We start from the raw sequence: 24782 nt of genomic DNA, 5'->3' as shown, positions 1-24782 counted from the left end.
AGGGTTGCCCTTGCAGTGGGTGCCAGGCGGTCAATGCCCCTCGGCCCCGAGATAACCCATCTGGGGGCTGGGGGAAATGTGGCTTAGCGCGCACCCCCCCCCCCCCCCCCCCGCTTGCCTGGCAGTGAGCGGGGCAGCTCTGGCCCCTCGGCATCACTCCGGCTGGGGCTGACCAGCCCTGCTGGGCTGAAAACATCCATTTTAGGTCTCTGTCGGTAGCGATTAGGGAGCACAATGCTGATGGCCGTGCGTGGGGAGCCCGTAGCCACGTGGCCAGCAGCGCTGGGGCTGCCAGAGGGGGAGCGGGAAGGGAGGACTGGCCGCTGAGCACGTCGCTGCCCCGGGTCACACGAGGCTGCGGGGCCGTTACACAAGGGCTGGCGAGCAGTGGTGCACGGCTCAGTGGGCCAGGACACCCCGTGTCCCACGCTGGCTCGGGGTGGCCCCAAGCTGCTCCAAAAACTTCCTGTCGCTGCAGGATGTGGCTCAGCCTCGCTGTGCTTTTCCCATTGTAGAGGTTAGCTGTGGCATGGGGGGCCCTGGCTAGAAATGGGGATACGGGGGCTCCCAGCTGCTGGGTTTTGGTCTGTGGATTTGGGGCAGAGGATCTGTGCAAAGGGAGAAAATATTTGTGGCTGCTAAAGCGGCGATTCTACGGGGCATTTTCCTTGCTGGGTTTGCAGCCACCTCCGGAGTGAGGGGTCAGCTGGGCGAGAGGCCGCTCGTCCTCTTTGGCTCCCGAACCCCAGGGCTGCGGGGAAGCGGGCAGGACAGGGAGGCGTTTCTGCAGGCAGCGTGTGGGCAGAGGCCGAGCCTGCCTGCCCCGCTAATCACCATGGCTGTGGCTGCCTTGGTGTCTGGAGCAAGAATGGGGCTAATCCTAATCCGGGATGAGGATAAACGGCTGGGGGTGCCGCGTGCCAAGGAGCCACGTTCTGCTTGGCACCGGCCCCCGTGCCTTGGTTTAGTGCCCTAAGCCCCCGGGGTCAGGCTGGGTAGCCCTAAACCCCAGTTTAGCTGGACCTGCCCTCTGGGAGAGGGCTGGTACCGCTGTAGGGCCCTGGTCTGCCCATCGCTGCACGGGGACTCTCCTTCCTTTACAACCCCACTGCTGGCAGCACGGCCGAGGACAAACACATGAAGCTTGTGTTTCAAGTTGTGTGTGGCTTTTCAACCCCATCAAATAGCTTTATTCACACAAACATCTCTTAATTTACAAAGCCTCTGCCACTCATACACATCAGGGTATCCACAGTGTTCAAAGAACTTAAATAGAACATCTCATACCAACCCAAGTAAACCAAGTACAAAAAATATTTATATAAAGTTGTTCACACATAGGTCCTAAATTACCAGCTTCTGTGCAAAAAAAAAAAAAAAAAAAAAAAAGAAAAATACAGATTCATTTACTATTATCATTATCTTTAGTTTGGAGTCTGGGTTTAAGCCTTCTGCTCTTGCTGGCTCAGCACAGGGGCTGCAGGGAGCAGGGTGGGGAGCCTGGGGCAGGGGTACCCCTGGTCTGGGGGGGTCACCCCATGCTGACAGGGCCCCGGCCCCTCCCCAATGCATCAGGGAAGCAACTCACCTCCTGCAGAGCTGCTGCGTTTTGCTGGATGAGTGAGCTGAAGGCCCAGGGTGGGCTGGGCAGGGGGCAGGTGCCAAAATAGGGACATGGAGCAGTCCCGTGTGACCCCCCCGCGAGCTCTTCACCCCGGGAGTTCAAAGCACTCGGGCTGACTGCAGAGAAAGAGGATTTGTCAGGGCACCGCTGGAAGAAAGCAGCTCCCTGGGCTTTTCTTCCAGCTGCACCCACCACCCCAACTCCCTGCTCTGAAGGATGTGAAGGGAGGCGGCCGATAACCAGCGCAGCTCTCCCCGCCACCAGCCCCTTGGCCGGGGAGGCAGCAGCAGGAGCATCCGAGGGCTCTATTTTCCAGATGCTGCCCCTCTGCTGAGCCCCGGCGGAGGGGATGGGAGGCTGCAAGGAGCCAGGGCAAAGCACACAGCCGGCTCCTGCAGCCTTGCCAAAAGGGCACCAGGAGCACCCCCAGCCCCGTGCAGCTGTAGTGTGAGGCCTGGGCTGACGAAGGAAAGCAGCAACGTGTTTCCTTGCTCTCGTGACCTGCAGAAAGCACAAGGAAATGCGTCCTGGTTTGTGCCCTGAAGCAGTTGCCCCGTGGATGCTTGGCAGGCTTAAACCCAGACTCAGTACTGCATATGGAGGAGACACAATGCACACAACGGAGGATTTCCACAACGATGGTGATGCTTGTTTTAAGTCTTATTGCTCCAGAAAGGCTCCGGGAGCCTCCGATATGTGAAGGAGCTGGGTCCTGAGGAGTAAAGGAAGACCACAGGGGTAACTCTTATCTGTCACTAGCACTGCTGAACCTCAAACAGCAGCAAGGGGACAAGGGGGGGCTAATCTAACCCCTCTAGGCTAGAGCCACCGCTGCTCTCTCCTCCCCAGGGACCAAAGCTGGCCGGGAGATCCCCACGACACCCGCGTGACGCCGGCAGCGTCGGCCTTGCTGCAGGCTGGTGCAGATAACATGTTTCCCAATCCTCCTGAGGCTTGACTTGTTTCCCCACCCCCCCCACCCCCCCACCCCACATCCCTCTTGTAAACAGCAGAGTCAGAAGTAAACAGTTTCATACAATCGCTCCCCCAGTGCAGGCACCGGCTGGCACCCTGCAAGCCCAGAGGGCTGTGGGGATTCACAACAGGGTGCTTGCCCCCCCCCCCCAGACTGACCAGGCCCCCCCACCAGCACCTGGATGCTCACTCAGCTTCAGTGTGGCCAGGAAAAGATGGAGACAGCCCGGCCCTGGGCTGCAGGCTCACTTGGTGCTGCTTTCCTAAGCTCAAGTTTTCCCAGCAGTTGCATCCTAATGCTGAAAACATCTACAGCGGAGGGTGAGGTTCAGCCTGCAGGAGCTGCCTGACAGACCCACCTGGTAAGAGAAACCTAAACATCCTCCATCCCGCAGCAGGTGCAGGTTTGAGCTGTTCCCCATTCCCACCTTGTTCTAGAGGGAGTGCTGGTCTGGGCCAAAGTTAAGTGGGAGGAGAGGTGCTGGGGGCTGTAAACACGAGGCAGGTTCCTGTATAGTCTGGGGAGTCGAGCACAAAGAGCAGCAAAATCAGGGAGAAATGCTCTTAAAAGGACAAACTAGTCAGGGAAACATCCACATTGGCCGAAGGCTAGCAGCCTGAGGACTCGTCCTTGGAAGTGTTTGCTAAATCCTAAGTAAGGCACTACGGTCTAGCTCACTAACATCAAGCCGCTGTAAAAACACATCTGCGATGCAAAAAGCTGAGGTGGAGACGTGTGGTTTGGAGATGGCCTGAAACAGCAGTGGACCAAGAGGGTTGACCCTCCCAGGGCTCACCTGGACGCTGCCTGCCAGGCTCACTCCCATCCCCGGAGAGGAGCAGGGTGCTGGAGGCAATGATCCCCGTGAACAACCCCCTCACCACCTCCCACCCCCACGGCCTGTGTTTCAGGCTTGGTTTCCACATGGAAACCTCCTGCTAGGAAGCTTCAACTGGGATGAAAGGCCTGGTGAGGGGCTCTTCCAGCAGGGAAAGCCCCATGAGCAGGGCTGGGAGGGTAAAGCCCTCTCACTGCACCCCTTCAAGCCAGGGTTAGGTTATAACGGTTGTAACAGTCGGGAACAAAGGCTCTGTCACGTGGAGGAAGCACGATCCAGCGATCAGGGCACTAACGCTGGGTTTGTGACATACAGGGCTCAGCTCCGGTCACAGCACAGCCCTCCTGCAAGTCACACAGATGGTCTGGAGCCTCCTGGGACCCTTCTCCTAAGAGGGACCTGGCCTTCCTGCAGCCACAGCCTCAGCTTTGTGTCCCTGGAATAGATGGAAGAGAAAAAAAAAAAAAAGAAACACCTCTCTCCTTTCCCTGCTTTAGCTCTGCCTTAGCCCACCTGAATTTCCTGCGTTTCCATTCATTCCCATGAGGTCAAAGTACACTGAGTAGATACAAGGAGGTGCTGCCAGTTCAGGAACCTTCCAGAAAAGCTGCAGCCTGCACGTAGGCGAGGAGCAGCTCCTGTGGCCAGGGACGAGGGGTCGGCAGGACCCTCTGCTGCCCCAGCAAGGGCCAAGCACCGGGGCAGCGCGGGAGCGACGCTCCCCAAACCACTGCCAGGGGATTTAACCGGGTGAGAAGTGGTTTAGTTGGTTCAGGACCTGCAGGGTGGAGACAAGGTGGTGAATCACATTGCATTTACAGTGAGCAAAGTCTAAAGACCATCCCAGAATATTAGTGTTGCTCTAAATACAGGCAAGGAAAATTGAGTGTTAACTGCTCAGCCTGAGGTTCTAAATCTCCCTATCTGAGCTGCACTGTAACCAAACCTAAACAGCAGCATTGCCTTTTGCTTCCTGGAAATAGTTATTAGCAGGGAAAAGTGTTTTGTGGGAGGCTAGAGTCCAGCCCATGAGCCATTTAGGCCAAACCTCCTCTCCCAAGTATTGTTCCTCACAACTCAAGTTTGGCATTAAATGGATCAGAGCAGTGGACTGCTTTCTGTTTCTTTTGTACGCAGACGGTGCCCACCTGAAGACGTGCCTCTGGGCTCCCCGTTGCCCTCTAACAAATGTCACTGGTGAAATCCAGCTCAGGGAGAGGGAAGGTCTGCCCGTCCCAGCAGCCCTGCCTTGCGGAATGGCTTTCCAGCTTGTTCATGCTACTCTACCCTAACGTCAACGGCTCACAGCCCGGGCAGCATCCACTGACTCGGAAGCTGCCTGGCTATGAAATTATTTAGCTGCTTGCAACACGTGGTCTGAGAGACTCACTTTTTCTAAAGCATTGCACTCCCGGTGCAAACCTAGCAATCGCTTTGCTCCTGTTTCCCCTAGGCAAAAGCAATAGCTTTAAACCCCAAGTTGTGCCCAGCCAGACTCAGAGCGGGAGCCTGGCAGCACACCCCACTGCCGACTCCACCTCCTTATGGAACCAGATCTTCTCCAGAAACAGCTACTGAGCCAGTGGCAGCACAGGAGACATGGGGAGGGCTGGGCAGGGGCAGCTCTGCTCTCTGGATCTTGTTTAAAACTCTCGTGAGCATGATAGCTGCCAGCTTGTGCTCTTCCACAGGCCCCTGCAGCCCCCTCCCACACCCCCAGAACACCCCTTCCCAACAAAAAGTAACACCCAAAGATTTCACATTGCCAGAGATCCTGCAGACCAGGGATCTTCTGTATCATCATCTTCCCTTATCTTTGACTTCCCTCGTTGCACGTAAATAATGGAGATTATGGGTCCCTGGTAAATAAACCTGCAAGAAAAACAAGAAAGGAGAAAGAGAGGTCAGGTATGTCAGTGGTTTTGTCCCAGTTACTACACTGTGACAACGTCCTGCCAGCCCTCCCGCTGCCACCCAGCCCAGGGCACAGGGGAAGCAAAGCAAGCAGGGTGGCCAGTCCAGCGTGCTCGTTGCACCTCTCCTTTCATTCCCAAGCCTTATTTAAAGCACTATTTGAGGGTCTGGGAGAACTCGAGCACACACCTTCTTGTTACAGGGCCCCAGCTAATGACTGCTAACAGCAACGCCTGCAGACAACTGCACCGCGTGGAAGGTGCAAGGGCAACCGGATCGGTGCTGGAGTCACAGAATCACTGAATTATCTCGATTGGAAAAGCCCTTGAAGAGCCTCCAGTCCAGCCATGAAACTCCACCAGATCCCTCAGCGCTGGGTCAACCCGACTCTTCAACCCCTCCAGGGATGGGGACTCCCCCCCTGCCCTGGGCAGCCCATTCCAACGCCCAACAGCCCCTTCTGCAAAGAAATCCTTCCTAAGAGCCAGTCTGACCCTGCCCTGGCGCAGCTTGAGGCCGTTCCCTCTTGTCCTGGCGCTTGTTCCTTGGGTCAAGAGACTCATCCCCCCTCTCTGCACCCTCCTTTCAGGGAGTTGTAGAGGGCCATGAGGTCTCCCCTCAGCCTCCTCTTCTCCAGACTAAATCCCACCAGTTCCCTCAGTCATCTGGCTGCTGGATGGAAGGGCAGGACCACCCCACTGCAGAGAGGGTGCCCACTCTCTCCCCCAGCCTTCCCACTGGTCCCCATTAGCCCAAGATGGGTGTTGCCACATCTCTCCTTTGCAGCGCTTTTGTTATTGATCCAGACACTGCAGTCTGCACTGGTTTTACAGCCATTTCTTTCCCGGGAGTGATTCAGCCAGCCCTGCGTCGAGCACGCTGCCGAGAGCAGCACGTCTCCAGCTGCCCCCAAGCACAGCCCCGTCCTGCGGGGCTCACCGCGGTGACAGCCCGGCTGAGGAACAAGGATGAGCGTCACCACCGCAGAGCCCAGCCTTGAGGCTCCACGTGACGTGCCCACCAGCTCCCGGTGCCGGTGGAACGAGCTGTGACACCAGGGACACCCTGCACCGCTCGCCCCGTGCGTCAGCAGCAGCTTGGGCTTCTCAAGTGGCTCTGCAAGAGGCAGTTAAAATCCATTTTGGTGCAACTGAAAGAGCAGGATGGGTGTGCAGCGCGGCTGCGCTGGCACGAGGATGCTCAGTGTCAGGGATTTTAGGGAAAAACAGGCAGATTTTTGCTGTACCAGTCCCTGCTCTGGCCAAAGCATCATGGCACAGCATCCCCCGCAGCCCCTCTAGCACCAAGGGTGCTGCACTGCTTCACCCGCAGCCCTGGCACCGCACCCTCCCGTCCTCCGAGCTCAGGGACACAGAAACGCTCAACTCTGTAGATAAACCACCAGCATTTTCCACGCAGCTTGTTTGCAACCCAGCAAATTCCCTGGGAATGTCCCATCCAGCAGCGGGGCTGGACCCAGTAGAGGAACAGCACACATGATGTCACCCCCGTATGGGAAAGAGATCACCCGGGATGTCACAACCCGCGGAGGAGGGACCAGCGGAGCCCAGGCCAGGGGTTGTGCTGGTGATGAAAGCTGGGACCGACCTGCCCAATGGAGGGACCCGGGGGTCTCCCCGCTGCTGTCAGCTCTGCCCCTTCATCAGGGGCAGATCCACACTGGGGGTACCCCCAGGTCCTCTCCCACCAGGAAGAAGCGAGGGGCTCTGCAGAGACACCGAACGACAGCGACGGAGCAGCGGGAGGGACCTGATGAAGAAAAACTGCCACTGCCCAGCAAATGACTCAAATCCCTTAGCCCTAGGAAATCTCATTAAAGAAATCCATGCCCAGGGAACACATTTCTAAAGGAAGAAGCTGCCTCTGCTGCTCGGAGCAGAAGCCAGGGCCACGGGCATGTTGCTTTTCAGGAGATGTTAATCAGGAGATGCTGCCTTTGCAGGCTGAAAGCAGAAAAAAACCACCATTTCTGTTTGAGAAGGCAGGCTTGCGAGAGGCACCCGGACATCAGGTCACGGGCTGTCACGCAAGGAATTTTCTGGAAGATTTCTCCTGTGGTGCAGCTTCATTAGCAAGTAGGGCAGCGCTTCTGGCCGGGTTTCCCCAGAGCAAGAGCATTTTCAGGGAAGGCATTTGCCTGAGCAGCCCCGAGCTCACAGCTCAGACAGGAGAGCTCACTCCATTGATGCACATTGTTTCAGGGGCTTGTCCAAGAGCTTTTAATCCCCCCACTGATGCCACTTATAGTTTTAAGCAGGATAGGAACCAACAGCCCAGGGAGTCCTCACCCAGTGCCTCGGGAAGATGACACTAATACCTGGGTCACGGCAGAGACGGGAGGTGGCAATGCGGGCTGCGTGGTAGCAGAGGACTTGGCGCAGGGGAGGGAGAGAGAACCCAGCACCTTCTCGTGTTAATCACGTTACCTACCCCTGCGTGGGAGCACAGGGTACAAGGGAAGGGGGCCGAGAGCCTGTTTTATCTCCTAAGTTCTTCCTCACGCTCCGTACGTGTATTTGTGACGCGCTCCTCGGGAGCTTCCTTAAATCCAACCGCAACACGATGCTGAGCAAACGCAAACACCAACACATCTGGCCAGAGGTGACGTGATCCACTTTGTCCTCTGGGCTCCGCTTCTCTCCAGGTAGAATCAACGCTGCCCAGAAATGTCACCACTCCACAAGGCAGCCCTGCGACGCTGCACCCGCTGCCACGGCCAACAAGAGGAACTGACCTTGCTTTTACCATCCTGGGCCTTTTGTTCGTGCCAAGATTCACAAACCACACTGAAAACAGTCCCAAGTGAAAACCAACGCTGCTTCAGAAATGAAACCACATCCTTCTCCTCGACTTGCTCACCTGTTCCTGGCCAGTGGGGTCAGGGCACTTCTACCACAGGGTAAAATTTGAGTTGAGGGGTACGAACAGACAAGACCTAACTTGATGCAACAGCCCGGCTCACCGACAGCTCGCAGAGATGCTGCTGGTGTGGGTCCGATCCCCGCTCGCCGGGTCTGCAGTTCTGGAGGGCAGCAGTTTATCAGCTGCGCTCAGGGGCGCTGGGCACAGCCCCAGGGAGCTCTCACGGGGGATAGACACCATCAGGCAGGGAGAGAAATACGGGCTTGTTCATTTTGAAAATGCAAAGAGGAGAACAATGCAAATGCAGTTACTTTCAGGTGAAACGAATGATGAAAACCAGTGACAGAGGAGGAAGAGGAGTGCTGGAGTGAGCCAGGTCGGCCTCTGCTGTCAGACACCTTCCTGCTGAAGGCCTTCCCCGGGGTGCTGCAGTCTGCACCACACCACACAGATTCCTGCCGTTCACCTTGAGCATCCACCCCAAAAATCAGATCTACTGTTTCATCCACAGTGAAACCATCACAGAACAAGCTGCCTCTACACTGATCACAACCATTGCAGTCTAATGTCCTGTGTGAATTAAAACTACAAAGTTTCTTAAAGGTGTAACTGTAGGCTGCCACTTGCTGCTCCCCTTGTTCCTGTGGCCGAGACACTCCAGCCAGCAGCAAACAGCCCCACGCTCTGGCTGTACCTCGCTCCTCAGCAGCTCGTCTGAGGGCTGCTCAATCCACTGCACAAACCCACAGTGCTGGGAGGGTCCCACTGAACCACTCCTGCTCCGGGGAACTCAGAAGGCAGCTACAAAAAAAGACATGGGAAGAAAAAGATGTTCACAGTGCAGGAAGGGAAGAAAAGGGGCCCCAACTTTCTGTACCGACAAAAAGGGGTGAAATGCTCTGGCCTGGGCAGTGCAGTCACAGTGCTGGGCTATAGGCGCCGTTCAGCAGGTACCCAGCACAATCCAGCCACTCCCTAATTGTATCAGAAAGGCTTTTGTCCTCTTTGCCCAAAAGGCATGCTCTTGGGGAACAGCCATCTCAGGCTTTAGATAAACTCCTGCAGAAAGAAGCACAGTGTTTAAATAAGAAAGAGAAGAACCTTCCTTTCACCCAGGGAAAGGCTGCCCACCTCTGCTGGAGCTACTGCCCCAGGCCATCAGCAGGGCTGCTGAGGGAGCAAGGAGATACACGGGCTCATCTCCACCCCCAACACCCTGGTGTCCAACAGAAACCGAGCCAGAAACACTACCCTTGCTGAGAACTGACGTTTAATATCTGCATTTTGGGAGGGTAACAGAGCACGAAGCCTGACAACTGGCAGGTGTGTGCAGCATCTGTAGCAGAACTAAAGGCAAAGCTGCTGGGACACGAAGCAAAATTGGAAGAGGTCGGTGGCATACGAAAGAATAAGCAAAAGTCTGATTGCCTGGGTCAGGGAGGGTGACAGTTTTCCAGGTTACAGCCTGAACCGAGGCTGAGGAGGGTCTGAAGCTGTCCTGGGGAAGAACAACTCCCTGCCTGCCCCAGCAGCGCTATAAGCTACACACCAGTGCCACAAATAAGTTGGAAGAGGTTACCCGAGTTTCTCGGTCAACTTAAATCACCTGAGAGCAGAATTCAGACCTCGCTCTAAATCCCATTTTAAGCTTCTCTAGCAGATTTCCGATTTGAGATTTGCATTTAATAACAGCCAGAAGGAGCTTGATGTGAACACGCAGATATGCAACGCATTAGAAAAACCCTGTAGGAAAGCAGAGCAGATATTCTGCTGCCCCATAAACAAGCCAGAGGAACACTCCGGGTTTGCAGGGAACATATGGCCAGTGCTGAGCTCCTATCTGGGCCAAGTGGCCACGCAACGTATGCCAGGTTGTGTTATATAAGTGCATCCAGCTCTGCTGCAGCTGTGTCATCCACGGAGCCGATCGGTGCAGACTCAGGGCTGGCTCAGGCCACGGCTGGAGGGAGGGGGGGGGTGTTACAGAAGGCAGCTGGGTTTTAAGCAAACAGCCCCAGGGTAGGACTGTCCCCTCGGTGTTTGTTATCCCTGCATGTACTATTCTGCAGATCTGCGCAGGATGAATTTTCCCCGGAGGGCATGGGCTGGTTGCATAACTCAGCAGCATCGTGTCAGCACAGAGCGATGGCAGATGGCGACGGTGAACCCCAACCCCAACCCGACCCTCCGCCGCGCCGCAGAGCTGCTCCCAAGAGCCCCAGCAGCCCCACGCCTCGCCCTGGGGCACGGGGTGGGGTGCCCTGCTTTCACCCCAGGACTCTATCACACCCATCTTAAGGGCTCATATTTCTGCAGATTCACTCCTCCACCCTAATCCCCAGCCCACACTTGCACTGAGACCAGTAAGGAGCCCCAGCCCCAGGCAGCAGCAGTCACATCAATTACTTGCTCTGGAGATGTTAAGGATATTAACTATTTTGTGCTGGGGTGAAGAGGGGACAGTCTGTGGACCACAAACCAGCAGTGACAACACTAGACCTACCCCATGGGCCTTTCCATTTCTATAGTCCCATCGCTCTGCAAACAGCACAAAACCTACCCGGGCACAGACAGAGAGGGGATGGGCAGCACAGCGCTTTACGTAAACTCAGGAACCCTCAGGTGGGCAGCAATGAGGTTTTTTTAGCAAAACCTGCCAAGATGCCCCCACCTTCCCCAGCAACCTGCTGCTGGAGGCTCTCTCGGGAGCGGGCCAGGCTCACAGCCAGCGGCTGCAAGGCTGAAGGCCGGGTGCTTGCTGCCATTTCATCCCTTTGATCTCTTGTATCTGCAGTCCAGCACAATCTGTGTGGTTTCAGGGTGGGAGCCCAGCCTGCAGCGCCAGCACCTGACCCGAGCAGGCTCTCAGAGCTCTCCTGGGACCAGCAATGGTCAGGCAGCTCAGCAGGAGCTTGAGAAAGAACCTGGCCTGGGAAGTCATCAGCCTCGCCCCTTGTAATCTGTAATTTTTCAGTTTAATTGAAGTGTTTGGCCAGGAGAATCCCTAGTAACAGCTCCTGTTTACAGACAGCTTTGCCATGCAGGCAACACCTCCCAGTCCTTCAGTGTCACTTTGGTGACACCACCCAGTCCTTCCAGATCCCGTGTGCCCACCCAGGCCTCAGGAGAGGGATCTCTGAGCTCAGGACCACTTAGGAACCAAGCTGGGGGGAGAAAGGAGGGGACTCTGCTAGAACAGAGCTGAGCTCAGTCTGAGCACAACTGTTCTGTCAGCTTCCTTCCAGAGCAGACACAGGTCTACAAACTCGGATGGTGGAGACCAAAGCATCCTACCAGGTGTGGGCAACTGCAGCTCACACCAAAGGGAAGTCCTGCCTTCCGCGAGGAAACGAAACGAGATGGACCCACGTGCCTCGGAGGTGAAAGCAAAGGAAAAGAGCTTTGTCTGTGCTGAGACGGACCTGTCACTCCACTCGGGGGCTGCTTGCCGAGCCCCGGGGTGTCCTGTCTGAGCCTCTGAGGGGGACTGCGAGACAGCAAGGTGCTCCCAGCACTGACCACAGAAATTAGAGCACGTAGCAGAGCGGACAGAACTGGCGGCTCCTTCCCTGCCCCTGGGAGAGATGGACGTACCCAACGCTGATGTTAGAGGGTGCTCATGGGTTTCTCTGCCTGTCTGAGCCACTGGCCAGGATCTCCGAGGAGCAGAGCTCCTGCCCAGCCCTGCCAGCTCTGCTGGGCCTTTGGGCAGCAGCAGGACATGCAGCTGCTAATTCTGTTTCCCACCTCTACTTTATTTTTGCAGTAGAATAGGTGGAAAAAACACTCAGCAGCAGTGCTCGGATGAGTCACTACAGAAATAGCTCTGGAAACATAAAAGACTCCTTTGTGTCACTACAAAGTGCATTATCGGGCTGGTACAGCAGACAGAATAATACAAAAAACTGCGGATCACTTACCCAGCTGCAAAGCACAGCAGTGCCCTGCCCTGAATTTAAGCAGCACATGTAACCTGGTCCATTCTGGTTTCAAGCTCAAAGGCATCAGGTCGATCCTGCGGGTTAGCAGCCAACATGTCTTTCAAGAGCTGCTTGATCCCCTCAGACATGGAAGTCCTGCGTTTCTGAGGGATGTGCAGCTCCATCTTTGGGTTTTCTAGCAGCGCTTCCCCAACGGGCACAATCTCAGTCCCTTGCTTGATGTAGGTCCCCAGCAGCTCCTTCTTGGTCTCCGCGTCGATGAAAGTTATCCTCTCGATCATGGCCCAGATGATGATGCCAAGGGCGAAGATGTCAGCCTTGGCAGTGTAGTGTCCCTCCCAGACCTCGGGTGCCATGTAGAAATCAGAGCCACAAGCCGAAGACAGCCAGTACTTGTTCACATTCACATTTTTGTTCTCATGCCCACCCTCCTTGCCCCGAGCAGTCAGGCCAGCGCAGACCTTACTCAGCCCGAAGTCGGCCACCTTGAGAACCGGGGTGCCAGACTTCTCGGTTATCAGGATGTTGTCTGGTTTCAGGTCCCGGTGGACAATGTGGTTCTTGTGCAGGAAGGCAATGGCGCTGGTCAGCTGCAGCATGAAGCTCTTGTTCGTCGCGGGGTCAGGTCTTCGTGAGAGCACGTACTGGTTGAGGTCTCCCCCTTCGCAGAACTCCATGACGAACCACAGGTAGCAAGGCTCCTCCGCGTAGCCCAGGATCCTCTCACCTAACAAAAGGGATAAAAGCAAGAGTGGGTTTTTCAGGCACGTTAAAACGTCCACACTAACAGCACGGGGAAGGAACTGGTCTGGTTTATGCGGACAGTGACCAGGACCTATCGCGCCGCAGGGAACCAGTGACCCTGGCACTGCTGTGGCTTTGAGTGCTTTAGGATCTCGCTGAGTGTCACGCACCAGCACCACGTTTATCTGAGCCCACTGCCCGGGAGCAGCTCAGGGACCTGTTCCCAGCAAAGCACAGGCATGCAAGCGAGACCGAGCACGTGTCTTCTCGAGTGCTTGCAAGGAACTTGGAAGCAGAAGGTTATTCTCCTGCACTACCATCAGGCGATTCTCCCCGGGCTCTGACAGCCAAAGCAGCAGAGACTAAAAGCACAATTAGCAGCAAATCCACAGGAAAAAAAACAGTTCTATGTGAACACCAGCTCTCCCACCTGAGCTCTGCTGCAGGAAGCAAAGGCTGGCTTACACCTTATGCTTTACTAGCCTAACTGCAAATGGGGATTAAATCACGCCCCTTAACGCCGTGCCAGTAAAGCCTCGCTAAAAGCAGTCACACCAGTGTCAAAGCCTTGCAGCACACTGGCTCTTCTCAGGCTAAATTTGTGAATTTAAGCATTGTGTTTGTGTTAGGGGAGCTCTGCCACTTCATACAGCTTTCATTAAGTGCCAACAAGTCTTTAAAGAGAGGAAACTGGAGGCCCAAGTAGCAAACAACTTCAGTGCAATCTCAGCCATGCTTGCAAATGTAACTGTTGCCTTGCTCGTTAGTGCTGCTACTCAATATTACGCCCCAAGCAGCTTCTTCCTTCACCAGACATCTCACTGAGCTCTTCAAGCGCAGAGTGCCTCAGGTCCAATTCATTGCTTCTAGGTTTTACTCCAGAAACCCCCTGCCAAGGCAAACCACTCTCTTGCACATCACCTAGACACGAGAGCATCCCATCAGCTAACAGGGCTGGGTCTGCTGCCGGCGGTCCCCAGGGCATCCTGGCACCGCATCACGATCACATCAGGATCCCAGGACACCCTGGGGAGGGCCGGTGACAGACCCGGCCCCATTAGCCAATGCCAGGATGCAAATCCCGCTGCCAGACCCCACATCACCTGCACAGAGCCCCCAGGTGACAGACAAGAGCCTGCACACACAACCAAAACATCGTTTTGCTCTAAGAACTAGTTTTTTTACCCTCGAGCACCATAAGGGAGAAGCTGGAGGACACCACTCGCCTCTGCCACAGTTAACGAGTCACACAGACGAATCCGAGTGTTTGGAAAGCAGTTAAATAACTCCACCCATTTGACAAAGTTGGGTTTTGTTTTAGCAAAGCCCTAGAGAGCATCTGGGAAAGCAAACTTCCAGGCGCAGGTAAAGCCAAGGACTACCAGGGACACCAAGCCCTGGGCTGGCCGGCGCCCGTGCCTGCAATGGTCAGTGATCAGGGTGGGAATATCAGTTATTTGCACAAACAGTCTGTATCCATGGCTACTGCTATGGAAATGACAGTCTGCACAACAGGAGGATTTGGCTGCACCTCCCTGATGAAGGTTAGGTCTGGGGGATGGGAGGGACCATGAACAGGCTGGAGATACAGGGCACTGGGTGCACGTTGAGGAGCCAAATGAGTCCCCCAAAGTGCTGGAGGGGGGCTCAGCACGCAAGCCCAAGGGCCAACTGGGAGCAGCAGAGGACAGCTCGGCCCTGGAGACCAAAACACTGACCAGGAAGAGCAGCTTCTTTGGTGCAACCCCTTGGTGAGACCAGCGTGAGCACGGAAACTGAAGCAGAGACCTTTGCGCAGCCAGGACAGCCCGAGCTCACGCCGCTGCTGCCGCCTCCGGTTTGCTAAACCCCAGCGACGTCGCGGCAGGGCGCAGGGCTTTGCTTTCCTGCTCCCCTCAGCATCCAGCCAGCCCCACCATGGGCAGCAGGAGCGTTTGGCTCTTCTCAGGGGCACAGCAGAGCCCCGCGCCCGTCACACACAGCTGGGGGGGGAGAGAGCCTTCCCACGGCAGCGCTGCCAACAGCCCCTTCCGCAGGGAAGCGGCTCAAACACCGGCTCAGCAGCAGCCAGGACCTGCTGGCTCCGACAAGCCAAGGTTTGTTTTTAGCATAACAAAGGCTCCGATTTAAAACCTGGCCCCTGAACCTCAGCAAGCGCAGGGAGGCCGCCACTGACCCAGCAGTAGCTGCAAGCACCATGCACTTCACTTTGGGTGGAGCGCTGCTAGGAGAGGCTTAAGCCAAGAGTAATATTTCCTCATTTTCTTTCTATAATCTGAAAGTGTTTTAGTTGTTAAATCATCTTCCTGCCTTCAAAACAAACAGCTTTAAACATAAAGAGCTGGCAAGCCGCTTCCTAAAGATGAGATGTCAGCAAACTGAAGTCAAGCAGCCAAGAGCTGAAGAGATGCAGACGACAGGCCAGACCTGTTCTCCATCACGAAGCAAGCGTCGCCGCACGCTCCCTGCCCAAACATGGGACGGCACACGCCAACCTCTCCGTCCCTGCAGCTGCCCTCCTGCAACCCATCCTGGGACCTCATTAACAGCTTGCTAATTTGCTTTGCATCACAGGGAACAAGAAAAAAAATAATCTAATGCCAGCAGGACCAGCCGGGTGTAACCTCTGACTCCCTCTGTGCCGAGGCTGTGCTGGAGAGACAAGAGCCGGCGGCACGAAGCCTGGGTGCTCGGACTGATGGCAACATGGGTGGGCAATGCCAGGGCCGCCTGCGAGCGCGGCCGAGCACCAGCGGCGAGTTGGTGGCCCCATGGGTGACATGGTAGGAAGCAACACCCTATAGCTCTTCACTTAAGGCAGCTTTATCACTACTCTGGGTTAGGAACAACACGAGGGGCACGTGGCTGTGCGCGAGCCCTGAAGGTGTTCACGTCCCAGGGCACAGGGCGCAAGTACACGTCACTCCTCCAGCCTTCCAGCCTCCTTTTTGCGCTCTGCCCTTGAACTTATTACTCCACATCTCGTTAAAATGATGAAGGCGCAGGCTCCGCGCTGTAGCCGAGACCCGACATCGCCCGGTATCCTGACAGTTGTGCTCCCGATGCAGAAAGTCTCCGACTAATCCCCCCCTCCGTGCCCTGAGCCCTGGCGCGTTGGCACAGCATCTGTGCAGGCCCGTAAATAGCCCAGCTGCGGTCGTGCAGAATGGCACGGCAGCACAGCGACGTGCCGGCTACCTCGGCCGGAGAGACAGCACGGCAGCTCCACGCACGCAGCCCGTGTGCTGGGGACAGGGAAGGAGAGCAGGCGGGCCTGGGAGGCTCATTTAGCTCTAGATTTTGTTTTGAAAATATTTGTCAGTGCCCTATCAGGCCCAAAGCTCGGGATGGCAGCGAGCAGAGCCTCTGCCCCAGCCTGCGGCCAGCACAACACAGCCCGGAGGAAGGCAGAGGAGGGGAGGCTGCACTCTGGTTTGGGGAGTGGAACTGCTGCTCCCCAGCCCTGGGATGGAGCACCCAGCTCTGCTCCCCGCTTCAGAGGGCTGCAGCAGGACCAGGGCAGGCAAAGCCCTCCCCACAGCAGGCAGGTCAGGGGGCTTTCTCCCCATCTCACCTTGAGACTGGGGGCACCTACAGCTACCCAAGAGCCTTCCCCAAGCCATGCCACCTCTTCTCAGGGTGCGCAACATGACAAAGAGGGGCAGGAAACCCCCCTGAACCTGCCAGAAAGAGCTCGAGTTGCTACAGCTGGACACACACCTGAAGGGAAGAGTTGGCTCCTCTCCTGGGGAATCATCCCCACGAGAATAAATAAAGGAAGCACCCAGGCTATGCAGAAATTAGGACACTGCCCTTCTTGGGGAGGTTTCCTTGGGTGGTTGTGTGTGGAGTGTGAAGGAAGAGCAGGAGCAGGGCTGCACGGGGGGGCATGAGGGCAGAGGGGACAGGCAAGGCAGGGGCAGTCTGAAAGTCAGAGGTTTTTGCCCAGAGATGGGTCTCAGCAGCCTTGAGGTCTGTGCCTGGCACAGGGAGGCTGCCTACACTGGGGGGGATCAGCCGGGGGGGGGACAGCGCACAGGGAGACTGAGCTCCCCAAGGAGCGTATGGGAGTCCTGGCACACAAGTTTGGGGAAAGGGCGTGGTTGGGGTGAGCTGGATCTGGCTGTGACAGCCTAGGGGGGCACCGAGGATACAGGGCTCTAGTATTTTTCCACGTCTTCAGTGCACATTGGCAGAGCTGTGTCTGACAATCAGCCAAGGGAGCAGAGGGAGGGAGAGAGCATTTCGGAGATGTCACCATCACAGTCATCAACTGTGGCAGGAGAAGGTGACCCCTGACAGCCCCATGATGCTGCTGAGGGACCCCAGGGGAAGATGGGGGTGTCAGCACAGGTGCTTCCAGGGCTGTCCCCACTGCAGGGAGGGGAACAGGGACAGAAGAGCACAAAGAACGGTCCCAAAGCTGTAAGAGCTTGGGGGAGCAGGCAGGGCACTGTAACAGGCTGCAGCCTTGGGGTGCTCAGAGGAGACAGGCAGAAAGGGGGGAGATGTCCCCTTGGAGTGACTGGGACATGCATGGGCTGTGGTGCCGGTCAGGGTAGCGGAGGGAGCCCCAGGGTGGGGGTGTGACGGAGGAGGAGGAGGTGTAAGCGCTGACGGGGTGCGGGGAACGGGCTGAGGGCAGCACGCAAGGATGCTCCCCAGGGCTGGGTCTGAGCCTGGAGGTGACAACGGGGTCCCTCAGGAGGAGGGGCAGAGGGCTGGGGTGCTGCAGACGTGCAGGGCATAAGGAGGGACCCCACGAGCAGGGCACAGGGCTGCCAGGGCACAGGGTGGGGGCTTCGGGAAGGGTGTCCCTGGGAGCAGCACATGGAGAAAGGGGAGAAAGTGGAGAGGACGCACAGGCAGAGCACAGGGCAGGGCCCGGGACAGATGATGCTGGGCAGGGGTCCCAGGGGGTGCTTGGGGTGGGTGGCAGCAAAGAGGGGTGCTGGGGACAGCAGGGGTACCCCGGGGGGGAGCCCTGAAGGGACAGGACCAAGGCGGGAGCAGAGGGGAACATGCCTGGGGCTGGTACAGAGGGACCCCAGGGCTGGCAGGGGCGATAGAGGAGACTGGGACAACCAGGGTGCTGTGGGGGGAGCCCGGGGGGGGGGTTCTACTGGCAAAGTGGTGAGTTACAGTGGAGGGAGGGGTGTTGCAAGAGGGGGGGGGGAGCTTTGGCGGCTCCTCTCAGGGCAGGTGATGCTAGGGAGGGGTTTGAGGGCAAGGGGGCTGCCCAGGGTGGGGGTGTCTGGGAAAGGTGCCCCAGGATGAGGAAGGGGGTGTCCTGCACAGGGTACCCCTGAGGTTACCTGTTGGGGGTGGGGGGGGGGCAGAGATAACAGCGGGGTGCTGGCAGACCCAGGGGTGCGTAACCCGGGGGCGGGGTGACACTGGGTGCCCAGGGGGGTGCCGGGGTGCCCCTGGGGTGTGTCGGTACCTTTGAGGGAGGTCTCGACGAGGCGCAGGTAGAGCTGGCTGCGCTTGTTGCCGTGGCTCATGCGCTGCCCCAGGCCGTGCCGCTGCAGGACGCACTCCTCGAAGCGCACCACGTTGGGGTGCTGCCGCCGGAGGCTCGTCAGGGCCCAGAACTCCGCCAGCGCCAGCTCCACGTTCTCGGGGGCGTCGCAACGGATCCGTTTCACCGCCAACCGGGCGCCGTTGCGGCCCGACACCGCCTCGTACACCACGCCGTAGGCCCCGCGGCCGATCTCGGCCAACAGGCTGTACCGCGGAGCGCCCCCCCCTCCGCCGCCGCCGCCGCCACCGCCGGGGCCGGGCCCCGCCGCCGCCGCCGCCGCCATGGGGCCCCGCCGCGCTGCCCGCCGCCTCCGCGTCGCCCTTTGTGTCCCGCGGCAGCCACCGTCCGCCATCTCCATGGCGCCGCCGCCGCCGCGGGGGGGCCGCGCGCCCGCCGCCGCCACCGCCGCGCCCCCCCCGGCCCCGCGCGCCGGGGAGCGCCGCGCGGGCTCGGGGGCACGCGCCGCCGCGTCGGAGGGCGGAAAAGCGCGCCCTGCCTGCCCCTTTAAGCGCTCGGCCAATCGCGGCGCAGCGGGACGAACCATAACGGCGGCGGGGGGGGGGACGGCGGCGGAAGCGCCGCCACGCGGCTCTTCCCGAACGGCGGGAGGGTCTCGGTAAAGGCCGCCCGGTACCCCCACCCCGCTCGCGGTAACCGGGGTGCCGCGCCGCCACGGCGTCTCAGCGCGGCGGGGGCTCGCAGCGGCGGCCCGCCTCCCCGCCCCCCCGCCGCCGTGGTACGCGCCGCCCCGGTGTAAACAAGCCGGTCATCGGGGCGGCGTCGCCCGGTGGCTGCCCCGGCCCGGTGTTCTCCCCCCTCGGCTTCTTTCCCCGCCGGGTCACGGCACGGGGGAGGCGGCGCGGAGCGAGCCCGGGCCCACGGGGCTCACCTGGGGCGCGGCGGCGGGCTCCGGACCGGGCGCGGCGGTGGCGGCGTGTGACCGGGCGGGGTGGCGGCGGGATGTGAACGGGGCCGCGCGCCCTGACGTAACCCCTTATGTAACGGCGGGGGGTGACCTGCCCCCGCTTCCCCCGCCCACCGCACCGGGGTGGCCGGTGCAGCGGGGAAGGGGGGGCCCCCTGGGGGCCGTGCAGCGGGAGAAGGAACCCGGTGCGCTGCCGGTAGCCGTGCGGTGTCTGTGCACCGGGGCTGTGCAGCCGCACCGGGAAGCGCGGGCACGGGGCTTGGGGGGGGGGGGGTTGGAGAACCCCAGTGGCGTTCGGGGGCCGCTCCCGGGCACCGCACTCACCCTGCGGGGACGGTCCGGCCCCGCTCCCGGGGCTCACCGGGAGGGGGGGTTCCAGCTGGAAGTTCCCCGGGAAAGTCGCTGAGATCCCCGGGGGGGGGCATCGCGCCGCTGCCCTGGGGGGCCAGGGGGAGCCCCCGGGGCTGCACTGTGTCCCCCCGGGATGGCCGCGTCCCCCGTGATTTGGGTCCTCGCTCCCCACGGGGCATCCGCCCACCCCGGGCGGTGCGGGGGGGTCTGATCCTGGCGCTGGGCTGCTGGGGGTGGGCAGCCGGTGGCCCCCGGGGTTCGGGGCTTCGCCCGCCGCCGTGCTGCTCCCCGTGGGCCTGTGAGGGGGGGGGGATGGCGATCAAACCCCGTAACAGGTTTTTTTTCCCAAACCCCCGCGTTTTCCTGCCCCCCGCGCGGGTGACGTGAGCAGCAGGCACCCTGCGGACGGTCAAGGAGAGCATCTGCAGAGCCAGTTTACGGAGGAGCTCTAGAAATGACTGGTTTTTTGACTCACTTCTGAGGCGTGTGCCGCTGCCATCACGCGGCCCGCAGCAGCTCTGGGCTGCGTCACACTGGTCCCCCCTGGGGTGGGGGGACACACACAGAGACCCCCGGAGCCAGCAACACGCAGGGCTTGGCCCACAGGGTGGGTGATGGCGCCCACGGCGGGGCTGCAGCTGCTGCAAGTGGTTTGAACTCAATTTGCTTTTAAATGGAGCCACTTCACCGCCTGGCTGGGAGAGGAGGGGGCCTTGTCGCAGCCCCCCCTCCCCGCTCCCGGTGCCGCTCAGCAGCCCGGTGCTGGCAGGGACGCTGACAACGGTGTGTCTCGCCGTGTTGACGTGGGCTCCGCTTTTGTACCGGTGTCGAGTGGCCACTTGTGCCTCCTGCCCACGCAGGGAGGTCACCGCGTGCCTGCACGTGTGCCTGCCTGGGCTGCGCGGTGACCTCGAGCCGTGACACAGGCAGGGGCTGAATTGCCTCCCTGTCTCTCGCTGCTGTCCCCTGCGTCCCCCTGCAGCGGTGGCCTCCCCCTGCTCTGCGCTGCCCGCCTGGCAGCTGCCTCCACGTCGCGCCGGGGCGGCCGCCAGCCGGAGTTTGGCTCTGGTGCTGTCGCGGTCGATGGGAGGCTGCTCCCGCGGGCGGTTGGGAGCGGACCCCCGGGCTTGGCCCCCGCTGCAGTTCTCCCCTTGGAGCTGTTGGGGCTACTCACGGCCTTCAAAATACGGCCGGCGCATCCCTCGCCCTGCAGCAGGCAGCTCTTGCTGCCCCATGCCCACATCTGCCTGCAAAAAGGGCAGCGCCCGCCCTACCCGCAGCAGCTTTAGGGCCAGGCGGGTGAACGAGCCGTGGAGCCGTTTCTGGAAAAGCTCTGTCCCACTCAATAGGATAAAGCTAACGGTGCTGGAGGAACCGCAGCCGAGCGACCGCCATCCCATGGGATGCTCCCGCCAGCAGCGCTGGGTCGCGGTCCCCCTGCTCGGGGACAGCCCAGGCAGGTGACAGAGCTCGTCCCGCCCGCGGGGATGATTCACCCCATCCCAGGATGGGGAGCCGGGCACCCTCGAGGTGCCCCGTCTGGGCTGGGGGTGTCGGGGCAGAGTGGCAGCGCTGGGTGACGTGAGCTGCCATTAACTCCCACTTGCTTTCGCGGGAGCCTGGTACGCACGCTCGTCGTCCCCCTCCTCGCCGAACCCGCTGTTCACTCATGTAGTTAAGAAAACTTAACTTTTCTATTACCGCACATTTCTCTTACCCAGGTGCTTAATTACCCTTGTCCCAGGGAAATGTCAGTGTGACTCAGAGACAGTTTCCCATTAGAAAGCGACAGATGAATATTAATTAAACTTGCTGGTGGGTGGGCTCGCTCCCAGCTCCTCTCCCGGGGGGACCCTGTCACCCCCAACGCCTGCCCGGACCACGACTGGCCCCAGGGAGGACCCTCTCGCCCGGCTCAGCGCATCTGGGCACAGGTAGAAAATAAGACAACTCTGCTCCGGGGACAGGAGTAACTCAGCCCCGCTCCCGGAGCAAAGGGAAGCAGCCCTGAGGATGGAACCTTATTACAAACGACTTTTCTCTCGGTGCCTGTGGGGTTTGCTCCGTCTCCAGAAGTGCTTCTCCCTCGGGTGCAATTACCCTGCGTGGGAAGGTGGCGTTCGGGGTGTGGAGCTGGGGGCAGCCGTGGCCACGCTGCTCCCCTCGGCACCCCGTGGGCCTCGGGAGTTCATCGATTTCTGGGGTGATGCTGCTGTTGTCACCCAGAGCCGCAGCTCCTGGCTGGAGCCATTTGCCGGAGTTAACGGCAGGTCGAACCGGGGAGGCTGGGCGTTACGGATGGGCGTCATGGGTTTGGGAGGGCCAGTTGATAGAAATAACGGTTTTGGTGTAAGAAACGCTCCTCCCCACCGTGTCTGCGGTGCCCGCAGCACTGCTAGTCTCAGTTAAACCTGCCCAGGGGATGCCCACAGCTCCTGGCCGAGGGGATCTGTGGTGGTTTTGCAGCTGCATTTTGTTCTCAGCTTTGTTCTGTGCCTGCAGAGCCCAGCTCAGTGCAGCGAGGGGGGGCCGTGGCTGCCCTCTGCCCGTGTCCTCCTGTGGGGCCCGAGCTCTGTCTCCCCTCACTGCAGTGCTGCCACCTCCCGGGATGGGTCCCGCAGGGGACATTTCACTCAGCTCTGGGGAGATGGAGGATGCTCTGCCCTTGCCTCGCCCCTCACCCAATGCCCTGCTCCCTCCATGCTGGCACAGCCCCAGCCCGAGCAAGCTGAAATCCCCCTCCAAGCAAAAGCTGTGGGATCCCACGTGTTTTTGGGAGAGCAGAGCCTGGCACCCCAAACATGGGTGCTAGTGGAGGTGGCCACCAGCCCTGGGGATGGGGGACCACAGGCTGCCCCGCTTGCCCAGTGGTGGCTGCTGGGTGACCAGTGGAGGGTCATGGCCGTGCCGATGGCCCCCGGAGCCCTCGCCAGCGCCGGGAAGGCTGAGTGGGGGGCACCGGGTCCAGGAGCGGGTGTTCAAGCTGGGGAGAAAGGCAGGTTGCTGGGAAACATCCCTCTTGAGCTCCGATAAAAATAGCTCCGTCTTCAAGGTGAGAGGACGGGCTGCGCTGCCGGCAGCGCATGGGATGCGCTTGCACCCACCAGGGCTGCGGGGGGCGGGACGGGCTGGCCTGGCCCCACGGGGGCTGCCGGACCCCCCAGCCCCTCACCTCTGTCATGACATGGTGGTGGATGAGCTTGGGGGGTGCCCTGACATTGCCCAGCGCTGCCCTCCACCCCCCAAATTTGGCTTGGAAACGTGTGAACAGGAATCAGGGCTGAGCTGGGAAGGTGTGAGGGGGGGTTTCTGTTCCCCCACCCTGCTCCCCCTGCCCCTTTGACTCATCTCTTTGGGTTTTTCCCCAGGGGAGAGAGTGATGGGGGGGAAGCCTGTTGGGTCTGAGCCCTGTCGGTGCGGAGCTGGGGGGTTTCTGTGTGAGGGCTTTGCTGCCCAACCACAGCTGGGCTGGGTGGGTTGGGGTGGGGACCAGCCTTTTGTAGGCATGAAGACCCCCTTGCCCTTCCCGTGGGCTTCGGACAGGCTCACTCCTCTCCCCAGCATCACCACGAGGATGGTGCCTCTCCCCAGCCTAGGGAATGACGGGGCAGGGGGGGGGGCGGTCAGGGCTTCACACACACACACACACACACCCCCTTTCTTGAGCAGGATTTGAATTTGATGCCCAGGGGGATTCACACTCCGACAGCCAAACTCCTCCAGCACGCAGCTGAGGGGGCAGACAGCCCCCACCCCGGTCTGCTGCCACCTCCTGTGTTTGGGACACGCGTTTCAGCCCCGAGGACCGACGCTGGCCCTGATGGGGGTCCCCGAGGGACGCAGCCGGTGGCGGTGCAGCAGTGGGATGTGCACCCCGGTCCCCAGGGTGGCTGGGGGGCTGCGAGGAGGCCCCGGCACAGCGGGAGAGCTTGCTCGGGAGGTGGCGAGGATGCTGCGAGGCTGATTATTCACAGCTTCCTTCGCCCCGATTGGCTCCGCGGCGCCGAGCGCAGCCGGGCCCCGCTGCAGGAGGAGACTCGGTGGCCATAAAAGCGGGGTGGGAGCCTGCGGGCGGCCAGTCCGGCGGGCACTGCTGCAGGGCCACCAGCCAGCGTGGCCTTGCCATTGCCACCACTGCCGCCGATGACCAGCTCAGCCTGACGCCCACGGAGGGACACCCATCACCTACCACCCGTCCTGACTCGGCGAAGCGGGTGCTCGGCAGGACGGGGAGCAGCGGCAGGTAGGGCTGCCGGGGTCACCGTCCCGCTCCCATTGCGCAGGCACAGCTGGGGTATCGCTCCTGCTCACCGAAGAGTGAGACTCTGTTTAAAAACTCTCCCCGAGTCGTGGTGCCGAGAGCGGCTCACGGTTGGGCTCATTGCATTATTTTGAGGGGCTCCCACCTGGCTGCAGGTGCTCCTCTCGTCCCTCGAGACGTTTCGTAGCCCATAAACTGGTGTCTGAAGTGTCACTGGGGTTCGTTTGGATGCCAATGCCATGTTTGCCACCCTGGCAGCGGGGACACCCAGGGCTCGGAGGGGTGGAGGGAGTCGGGGGGCAGAGGACGGGGAGAGGTTTCTGTTTCCCCCACCTTGGCTCAAGCAGCAGCAGCACCTGCAGTGCTGGGTTTTGTTGCTATTCTGTTCCAAAAGTCATCGGGTCTTTTGAGAAGCCTTGTCCTGAAGGTGTTTCCAGGTCATTTTTAAAGGTAAGGAAAGGAACTGCTGGAAAGGGATTCTTCTTCTCCACCAGAAATACCTGCAGGGTCCTAACCTGCCTGTGTGGGAGGAGAGATCTGCTCAGCCTGGGAGAGCTGTTCACGTCCCTCGCTAGAAATAATCAGGTTCATCAGGACGGCGGTCGGTCTCTCTGCTGCCTGGCACACACAGTCCCCACTCCCTGTCCCTCCTTGAGTCCCGGAGTAACTGCCCCCTGGGGCGCACGGACGCAGCTCGGGGCTTTGCCACACACGAGCAAACTCCGGGCACGGAACTCTCGAGTGGAAACGGGACGGGGCGGAGGGGACCCCGGCAGACGCCTGACACAGGACATGCTGAGG

General features: G+C 59.7%; 1 protein-coding gene across 3 annotated transcripts; it reads right to left on the bottom strand.

Moving 5' to 3' along the window:
• Positions 1-1156: 1156 nt before the first annotated feature.
• Positions 1157-19311, bottom strand: STK35 (serine/threonine kinase 35). 3 transcript variants are annotated; one of them, XM_074888550.1, is made up of 5 exons: positions 18364-19311; positions 12156-12903; positions 2778-5310; positions 1589-2336; positions 1157-1359 (listed from the first exon to the last, which is right to left on the bottom strand). In XM_074888550.1, exons 1-2 carry the CDS (start codon positions 18986-18988, stop codon positions 12191-12193), a joined length of 1338 nt encoding a protein of 445 aa, XP_074744651.1. In that variant the 5' UTR covers positions 18989-19311; the 3' UTR covers positions 1157-1359; positions 1589-2336; positions 2778-5310; positions 12156-12190. The 3 variants fall into 3 exon arrangements, with proteins under 3 accessions (XP_074744651.1, XP_074744652.1, XP_074744650.1); XM_074888551.1 differs by having other exon boundaries at positions 1157-2336; positions 2778-4216; positions 5200-5310; XM_074888549.1 differs by having other exon boundaries at positions 1157-2336.
• Positions 19312-24782: the final 5471 nt, after the last annotated feature.

Source organism: Strix uralensis, chromosome 18 (assembly GCF_047716275.1).
Source record: "Strix uralensis isolate ZFMK-TIS-50842 chromosome 18, bStrUra1, whole genome shotgun sequence".
In the NCBI taxonomy this organism is placed as follows: Eukaryota; Metazoa; Chordata; class Aves; order Strigiformes; family Strigidae; genus Strix; species Strix uralensis.
Note: the sequence above shows the minus strand (reverse complement) of the source record. Positions and strands in the feature narration are given on the sequence as shown.

What these genes read in the sequence shown, in the direction of transcription:
- STK35 (XM_074888549.1), bottom strand. Translation starts at nt 18,988, where the DNA reads ATGGTTCGTCCCGCTGCGCCGCGATTGGCCGAGCGCTTAAAGGGGCAG. An exon ending in CGTCGAGACCTCCCTCAAAG is followed by an intron (nt 12,904 to 18,363) that starts GTACCGACACAC and finishes CCCTTTTGTTAG; the next exon opens with GTGAGAGGATCCTGGGCTAC.